This window comes from Mustela erminea, chromosome 4 (genome assembly GCF_009829155.1).
Source record: "Mustela erminea isolate mMusErm1 chromosome 4, mMusErm1.Pri, whole genome shotgun sequence".
Classification (NCBI taxonomy): Eukaryota; Metazoa; Chordata; class Mammalia; order Carnivora; family Mustelidae; genus Mustela; species Mustela erminea.
The window spans coordinates 120159020-120168118 of NC_045617.1; the positions used below are offsets into that span (position 1 = coordinate 120159020).

The following is a 9099-nucleotide window of genomic DNA, read 5'->3' on the forward strand; positions in this document are numbered from 1 at the left end:
GACCATAACAACTCGATTACTTGCAGATGCTCTGAATGAGGCATGGCCTTAATGAACAGATATTTCTTTTTGAGGGGGGATATTTATTTATTTATTTATTATTTAGAAAGCATGAGCAGGGGGAGGGTAGAGGGATAAAACTTCAAGCAGACTCAGATCTGAGTGCAGAATCTGCATGGGGCTTGATCTCACTATGCTGAGATCATGACCTGAACCAAAATCAGGAATCAAACATTTAACTGACTGAGCCCCTCCAGGTGCCCTTAACCTAGATATTTCTGATTGCTTACTGAACTTACTACATACATTCAACATTCACACATTTCAGGGTGAAAGAATCACATATATGCCCTAGTCCCTGTGAAGAACTGGCTTAGACACCAAAACTTCATCTCAGAGCCATCAAATAGTTTATTGTTTTCAAAAAAATCACAATCACAGTTTGAAGAAACCCAAGCAATAAGTGTAGAAGGGATGTCTGTATTGAACATTCACAAGGTTCCATAGCAGAGACAGGATCCTATTGGGGAGGGTGGTCTATTCCAGAAGCATTACCTGGTGATATTAAAATGATGGTAGAAAATGAAAGCAAACAGACCCAAGAAGGGACAACAAACAAGGAATAACTAGATATCAGAATCTGGACAGAGAAGGAAGGCATCATTATTCTTAGAATAGCTAACCATCTGGACAATGTAGAAGAATGGTTGTCTTCAGTGAGGTAAATGGTTGGAATATTGCCATGTTTACAAAGCTATTGATGCAGATTTCTTCTTTGATCTTCTCTCTAGGAAACATCATTGCCTGTAGTGGGAAACACATAGATACTAAAGAGTTAAGATGATTATTTTAAGACTTGGGAAAAGTCTCTAAATATTCATCTGACCTCTGCCTAGAAAATACAACCTTTCCACATGAATTGCATCCTCTACTCTCCATGTGAGTATGAATGAGCAGACCATGACTTAACCTTCCCTTATAAGTTTTAGCTACTTTTCAGATTGGAGAAGCAAAAAGCAGGACTTGACCTTCAAGGGATTTTCATTTCATGCACCGAATCTGCCCTAAACCCAAATGAGTCAAATTCTGGTAATATTTTGGAGTTGAAGGCCTGCCTCTAGAATTACAAACCGGGAAGTGCCCACATCTTTTGTAGATCATCTGATTCACTAGTCTGATGTGAAACAATGACCTTAGGTAGTGGAGATAATTTCCAAGACTGAGGTTGTGGTGTAAGTTCATATGTATGGGAAAGAATTTGGGACCTAAAAGCTTTGGGATACCAGATGACTCCAATGTCTGATTCTGCCCTAGCAAAGATAAATCAAGAGTCATGACCTTCCTATCACTTTCCTTTAAAGATATCACACATCCTTCTTCCCACTTTGTTTCCTTCCTTTGGGTAATTCCATCCATGTTTTCCTCTGACCACATCAAACCCACCTGCAGTGCCTCACAGAGGCCCTCGGCGTTCGCCAGCATTGGCCTTGCGCATGCCCTTGATGATGAAGATGGTCCCGACAATAATACCCACCAAACCCACAACCAGGCCCAGGGCACACACCACATTCTCAGTTGTCTCTGGGAGAGGGGTTGGTGGTTCAAACTCTGGGGAAAAATAATACAGACCATAGTATGGAAGTAATGACTGTGGTATGGAGTAGCACTTAGAACCAAATGTAGAGTACATAGTCAAAAGAATAGTCATTCATCAATTAAATAAGAGGAAGACAGAATGATGCCTTAAGGGAACACTGATTAAAAAGCAGGAGATCTGAATAATGGGAGAAGACAAGGAATAGAAATTATAGCAATTGTTATGGACAAGTTAGGGGACTCTGCGTCCTAAAGCATCAGACCCATGCGTCACAGGAGGAAATCATAAAAGAAAGGAGAACGAAGAACGGTCCATACCCCAGTGCTTGAGAAGAGGCTCCTCCAAACCCCAGTGCTCCACCTTGCAGTCATAGACATCGTTGGCTGAGGGCAGGAAGGGGAGATAGTGGAACTTGCGGAAAAGGTGGTCTTCCCTGGGCAGGAAGACTGTCTCGGACACTCCTGTGGTGACAGGGTTTCCATTTCGAAGCCACGTGACATTGATCACTGGTGGGGAGAACTTGTCGATGAAGCAGATGAGGGTGTTGGGCTCTCCCAGTTCCACAGGGGTGTTTGAGAGCACAGTCACCTCTGGAGGTACTGGGGACAGAGGACAGCAATTAGCCTTCCCTGCTTAGGCTAGTCCCTCTCCCTCCCACTGAAGCAGAAAAAAGTAGTGGAAACTCTGCCCTGAGAATCTGTGCCATCCATGGTCTCAGAGGCCTATCTCTGATGCTCTCTCACATGAACTGGAACCAGTGTTATGGTATAAGAGATAGAAGGATATTTTAGGTACTGGAGATGATTTCATTCCTGGTTCCCCCGGCATCGATTAGGGGCAATGACTGTGTGAGTGACTGTTGGTGGCAGGGACAAGATGTGAGCCCATCAGGAAAGGAATAAATTCATATAAAGTTCTTGAGTCTGTGACATGACAAGTAGGCACTTGCTTATGGAGAGCCTAGGCCCCTAGGAGGAGAAGTCAGTTATAATAAAGTAACACAACCAGCTGAAGCATCTATTTCTAAGTTAGGATTCCCTAGTCTAGGAGTGCAGGAGGTACCATTGGTGTTTGGGGTGTGGTTGGAGCGCTTTATCATGATGTCCAGGTTAGCTTTGTCCACAGCTATGTTGGCCAAGGCGCCCTGCGCCTCAAAGCTGGCAAAGCGTCCAAATTCTTCCAGCCGCCACACTGTCTCCTTCTTTTCCATATCCACGTGGAAAATCTCATCACCATCGAAGTCAAACATAAACTCGCCTGATTGGTCAGGGGTCAGATAGAACTCAGCCTGGATGATCACATGGTCCTCTGAAAAGGCCAGAAGGAGAGTTAGGATGAAAACCAGGAAGGGAGAGGAAGAACCCAGGATGTGAGACAAGCATGTAGGTGGGGGCAGTAGAAGGGGATGCCCATATGGAGGGGAAGAGTGATGGAGAGCAAGGATAAGCTGGAAGACGAGGCTCAGGTGCAGGATATCCATATTGAACAGAGCTGGGGGTGCGGGGGGAGAAGTAAAGGGGTGGAGCTAGGGTGGACTGAAGGAAATGGGGTCTGAAAAATCCCAGAGTCTTTTGAAGCTGTTGTTAGGTTCCATGTTACTAGCTGAGAAATGCTTCCCTCTTTGGAAATCCAGCAGCAGCTCCTAAAAGAGTATTGCTCACTCACTGTATTTTCCCAGGTATTAAATACAGTTAAACAAGAATTCTAGGGCATCTCTCAGAGCACTGTAATATTAAGAGGGAAACACTGTTTAAAAGTCTGGGTTTTGAGCTCTGGATCTACTTAAATCTTTAATTCTTATTTAGGTATTTATTTACTTACCTAGTATTCTTGAATTGATTATTTTATCTTCTTATATTGTTTTCCTGTTATATTCTTATATTTCCCATTATATCCTTTTGTGGTTTTGCTTCTACCTTGGATTTATCTTTAGAATTAAATGAGGGGTACCTGTGTGGCTCAGTCAGTTAAGTGTCCAGCTCTTGATTTCAGCTAAGGTCATAATCTCAGGGTACTGAGATCAAGCCCCAAGTTAGTCTCCACCCTGAGTGTGTAGCCTGCCCAATTCCCTCTCTCCTTCTTTCCTTGCCCCTCCCCACCCAGCTTGTGCATTCATGCTGTCTCTTAAAAAGAATTAAGTGAGATGAGGTAAGTAATTTCTTAGTATATCACCAGGCTTATAATCAGCATTTTATGTTAAAAACTGTTTTGCATTTAAGGAACAGAGCCATCTCTAGCTTCCCCTTCCAGCCCAAGGGAAGAGCCTCTATTTTTTCAGGTATGCGTTCCCATTTGTGGCTCTTTCTAGGCAACAGAAACCTACAATTGCTGTCATGGTTTTGGAGCTGGATTATTACATTACCTATTTTCAGTGTACCTGACAACTTTGTGGGGTTCAGTCTGGTCTAGGTAAAGATATTTTTTCACAATATATCTTCACAGCAGTAAACAGTTGCTCTGAAGATAGCAGAGAATAATAATAGAATCTCCATCCTTACTCACAGTTCTATCTTTTTGAGAAAATCACTAAGTAGCCATGACCACAGATCATAGATTCACTGAAGTGGTGAAGGAGATATTCTCCCAAGAGGAAGTAAATTAAATGCAATTGGTATCAGCATACCTGCCCTTGCTCTCTGTTGGGTAGAATGTTGCTTTTGGTAATTTCCCTTTCTGGTGATCTTCAAGACAATGTCTGTGCTTAAAATATGTTGACAGGATTCACTTGCCAAAAATTAACTACCATATATTTGGCTAAGAACTAGTTGCAAGGGCTTCTCAAATTTTTTTCTCATTGAATTCCCACAAAATGATGTGAGATTTCAAAATTTACTAATTTTCCAGAAAAAGAAATTAAAGCACAGAGAATAGCTTGTTAATGCCTCTCAGAAAACATTTCTACTTTAAGTCAACTTACCTCAAAGTCAATGGTATTAATCAATACCATTTCCCCTCTTAACAAAATGTGACTGACTTCAACTTATGAAAAGAGCAGAAATCCTCCAAACTACATTTAAAAAAATACTTTCAGATTTAGACTACATGATGCCTGCCACAATTTTCCTTCACTCCAAAGACTGTCTTGCAAGTATTTATAGTTTATTTCTCCAATGCTCTCATAGCTTATATCCCAAGTTTTGCTATGCTCTGGACTTACCTTTGATAGCCTGTGATTCTTGGGGACCCATCAGTAAAGTCATGATGAAAAATCCTAGCACTGGGACTCCATTTATGGCCATTTTCTTCTTTGGAGATTTGTTGGGGCTCAGAAGAGCTTAAGAGTAGGGTAGAAGTGACAAGAATAAAAGAAAAGAGAATATAGGGTATGGTAGGGTCATTGATTAAAATTCAAATAGGTTGAGCTAAAGCCAATCAGAAAAAGTTTTGAGATGACACATCTGTTGCTAAGGGAAGAGCTCTTGTAAAGGGTCAGTAAAGGAAACACTTCATTCCTTAGATAAACAAGTAAAGCTCTTAATCAATCAATCAATCAAAACAAAAATAAATCACACACAACTAAACAGAAACAGCAAAAAATCAAGTTTTTGAAAATAACATTCACCCACAGACTGTTTGATTCCAATCCAGGTTCTAGAATGGGATGTGCTTGAAGCACATTAGTGGTTATTATTTATTCTCACATTAGTGAGAATAAAATCAATAGAAACACCCTACATGACAGTTAGTGACCAATTATGCCCCTGTATTATGACAACTGAGGAGTTTATTTAAGGGACAACAAATCATCTAAAGAAAAGTTAAATTGTCATGCTATGGAGAATGTCTTATTCTTGGCAGCAGTGGATGACAGTTACATGCCAGAAAATTCTTAACACTCTAAGTTTGTCTTCCAGTGTCCTAGACTCCCAGATGGCCGACTTAGCCCAAGAGCTGGGTATCCCTGGCACTGTGCTATATTGAGAGAACATTAGAGGAGAAACTCTGAATGCCAACACTCCTAAAGCTGGAGAAAGGTGGTAGAGATGCCATAGGTAGTGTTTACTGGAAACAGTGGACTACAATCCCTACCATCTTAAATATGACCAGAGATTGGGGGAGACTGCTGGGGACCCTTATTTGAGGACTCAGATTGATGAGTAGGGTGGACTAAATTGGGCAGAGCTCACTGTACTGGGAAGGTTAGAGATAATAAGCCGCAGGAGGGCTTTATCATAATTTTACTCATGTCATAACATTATGAAAGCTCTCATGTCATAAATTATTGAAGTTTCAATCCTAAGAATTTATTCTAATGTTCACCATTGAGAAAACTGAAAGTTAAGATACTCTGACCCTCATGTTTCTGAAGGTACAGTGCAGTAGAAAGAAAAATTAAACCACACGTAGACAGGGCTGGAATCTGAATACTTCCAATAAAGAGAGACCTGGCAGCGAGTCAGCCCATCAGATGATGAGTTCACTGCTTAATATCAGTCACGACACATATGCTCAGGGTGGATTTTCTGTGCTCTTTTGCTGAGATCTTATCCTGCTCCACAGCTCCCCTCACAAATCATGAGGGAAAAAACCCTACACATTACCGATTATCTGATCACCTCTAAGAGCTTTGAAGATTCTCTGACGCTGACTTCTAGATCACTTGGAAGAGACCCACGCAGCACAGTTTTGCCCTAAGATTGTTAAGGAATACACTTCTTAGAGACAAAGTGTGGGGCAGATGAGAGCTCTACAGTAACACTCCCTGCTGAGAGTCTGGTCCTATGATTTAGGCTTGCCCTCTCCTCTTTCACAGGAAAAAACAAGTATAATTTCTCTATGCTGCCCTTTGCTTGTTACTATACTGCTTGGTTCTTATAAGTGGCTCATTGAATATATGGTAAACTCAGAGACACTTTAGAGAAGAATATTTTACTTGTCATAACAGCATCTTCAACCCAAGGTGTTGCTCAGCAACTTATGATATGGCTTAGTTTTAAAACACTGATTGGTTCTCCTCATGAGATTACCAAATTTGGGAATCTTTAGAAAATACTTTCATTTCCCTTTCCCTGTGACAGTAGAGAAGTTCCTATCCAGACACAGCTCGTGGTCCCCTGTCCCTGTACTCTAGCTTCCTACGTCTGAGGGGATTTCTAAGGGCACCTGAGTGAGGTCTTCTCATTGACATCAAATGGTGAGGCACCACTGCCTTAGTCCGAATTTAGTCTGAGAATAGAAGGTCCTATAGACACTCTAAGCAGAATTCTTTACTACAATCTGTCTGTATTACAGGGAATTACACTTTTAAAGTGTTAGAAAGCTGGAGGAGCACTGGTCAGTGCAGAACCCTAACTCCAAGAGGTCAGGAGTCTGTAGGAAGGCACTACTGACATCACAGCTCCTCTAGAGCCCCAGGGAAAGGACTGTGTTGGCAACACAAGGCTGCTGCCAAGAGTCCTTTCTGTGACACCCTTGTGCCCACTGCATGAGATGGCTTCAGCCTACCTGCCACCTCCCAAATCTCATAATACTTTCACTGGTAGTGTGTAGGCCATGTCCCGATCTGAGCAAGAGAATCTGGGGAATGTAATTCTCTTAGACTCTATTCCCTGTGGTGTAGACAAGACATAAAAGCTAATGGGAATTTTTGAAATTATTAAATGCAAATATGTATACCTCACTCTTGCTCCTCCCACAGTACCAAACCTAGAACCAGAGGGGTATTTATGGGTGATAGGTTAAGCCTTGGAAATGAGATAGCTTTCACATGGAACCTAAAGCACAGTGTGTATGCACACACGTGTGTGTGTTGTGGCAGGGGAAAGTTGGTAATTTGGAATCTACATTTCAGAATATTTTCCGGTTAGCCAACCACAGGTTCCATTGTTATGATTTGAGCAACTACAGTCAGGCTGTTTTATAACTCCCCAAGTTTTTGTCTGTTCTAAAAGGCACAAGCTGAATTCAATAACTGAGAGATTGTGAAGGAATAGATTAGGTTGGAAAATCACCACAGAAGCCCAAGAGCCGTTGCTTCCAATAGCTGCCCCCATCTGGCCAATTAATGATTTGACTCATTCACTCAGCACCAGTTCCTGTATTTTACACATACTGGAAACTTGTTTTCAGGGTCACTTCTAACTCCACATACCATCTTTGGGGCTCCAAATCCAGCACAAATACAGGACATTCCATTTGCAATGCAAATGCTGTTTTGCAATGCAAAGTTTTCATCTTCTGAATATGTGCCTGCTCTCACCTGTGAATCCTCTTTTCAGCTATTCTTCCAGAAATAGGGAGACAGAGTCAAGACACATAAGACAGAGTCAAGAAATGGTATAATAGAGTATAAAGAGTATAATAGAGTAGAATATAATATATATTATATATAATAGAGTATAATATAATACAATAGAGCATAATATAGTAATATTATACTCTATTGCATGAGGTCTAAAGTGCAGAATCTCATCTAGGTCTGAATGATTTTATAGGATGCAGATGATGTGGTTGTATGCAGACACTTATATTGTATGCATGTGTTTGGGGGTGAGGAGAGCTGGAAAAGTCTGCATTTTTGATCAATCACATTTATATAATTTTTGTTTAACAACTAATTCTTGAAGATATTTTATGGATGAGTTTGGTCAGCAATCATAGCCAAGGAGTTAGATTCTAAACATGCAAAACACTCAGAATTTAAGAAGACAAAGAGTGTGAAGGTGAGAAGTTAAGAAATATGAAGAATGAGGGGCCCTTGGGTGGCTCAGTGGGTTAAACTTCTGCCTTAAGCTCAGGTCATGATCCCAGGGTCCTGGGATAGTGCCCCCATCGGGCTCCCTGCCAGCAGGGAGCCTGCTTCTCCCTCTGCTTGCTGCTCCCTGTGCTTGTTCGTGTAAGAGTGGGTTAGTATAAGGATGGCCATCCTGAAGGCCAGGAAGCCATTTTACTGAGCGTCCCTAACCAGCCCCCACACACAGGTAACTTGAGATAAGAGAAAGTTGCTAAAACCTAAGAAATCAACTTAATCATATAACACCAGGGCAGTTAGGTGGTGGTGCCATAGGGACCAAATGTTAAAGAAAAACAAATAGTTAACTTGCAGAGATCACAATCCTGCAAGACAGGAATCTCCCTTGGTTTGCAAATGTCCTGGTGATTTACAACAAAAAGGCCGTCTCATCAGAGGCCCAGTTTCCAGAGACAAATGGCTCAGTGCCTCAAGGCCAAAGGTCGCCCTCCCCACCACGAAACTGTGGGAGGCTGAGGCAGAAGGAAATGTAGTTAAGGTGAAAGTTCTTCTAAACCTAAATCTCACTTAACCGCCAGGGTGATGCAGGGGTGGCAAAAGGTTAAACAAAGTTAACCTGTCAAAGTGGGGCACAAGATATGTATGTAGCTATGAAGAAGTGCCTTGAAAATGCTATATAAACCCTTGGCTTTGAGTGCTTGGGGTCCTTGTTGAAACCTGCTGCGCAGGGCGGATAATTGGACCCCAGCTAGCTGGAAATAAACCTCGCTGTGTGACTTGCATTATTGAGAGTGTTCTCTGTCTAATTGAG

At 41.8% G+C, this 9099-nt stretch overlaps 1 protein-coding gene across 2 annotated transcripts; it reads right to left on the reverse strand.

Annotated features, from left to right (window-relative positions):
- Nucleotides 1–396: 396 nt before the first annotated feature.
- Nucleotides 397–4929, reverse strand: LOC116588958 (HLA class II histocompatibility antigen, DR alpha chain). 2 transcript variants are annotated; one of them, XM_032340730.1, is made up of 5 exons: nucleotides 4755–4929; nucleotides 2660–2905; nucleotides 1945–2196; nucleotides 1444–1608; nucleotides 397–804 (listed from the first exon to the last, which is right to left on the reverse strand). In XM_032340730.1, exons 1-4 carry the CDS (start codon nucleotides 4834–4836, stop codon nucleotides 1454–1456), a joined length of 735 nt encoding a protein of 244 aa, XP_032196621.1. In that variant the 5' UTR covers nucleotides 4837–4929; the 3' UTR covers nucleotides 397–804; nucleotides 1444–1453. The 2 variants fall into 2 exon arrangements, with proteins under 2 accessions (XP_032196621.1, XP_032196620.1); XM_032340729.1 differs by having other exon boundaries at nucleotides 461–804; nucleotides 1915–2196; nucleotides 4755–4928.
- Nucleotides 4930–9099: the final 4170 nt, after the last annotated feature.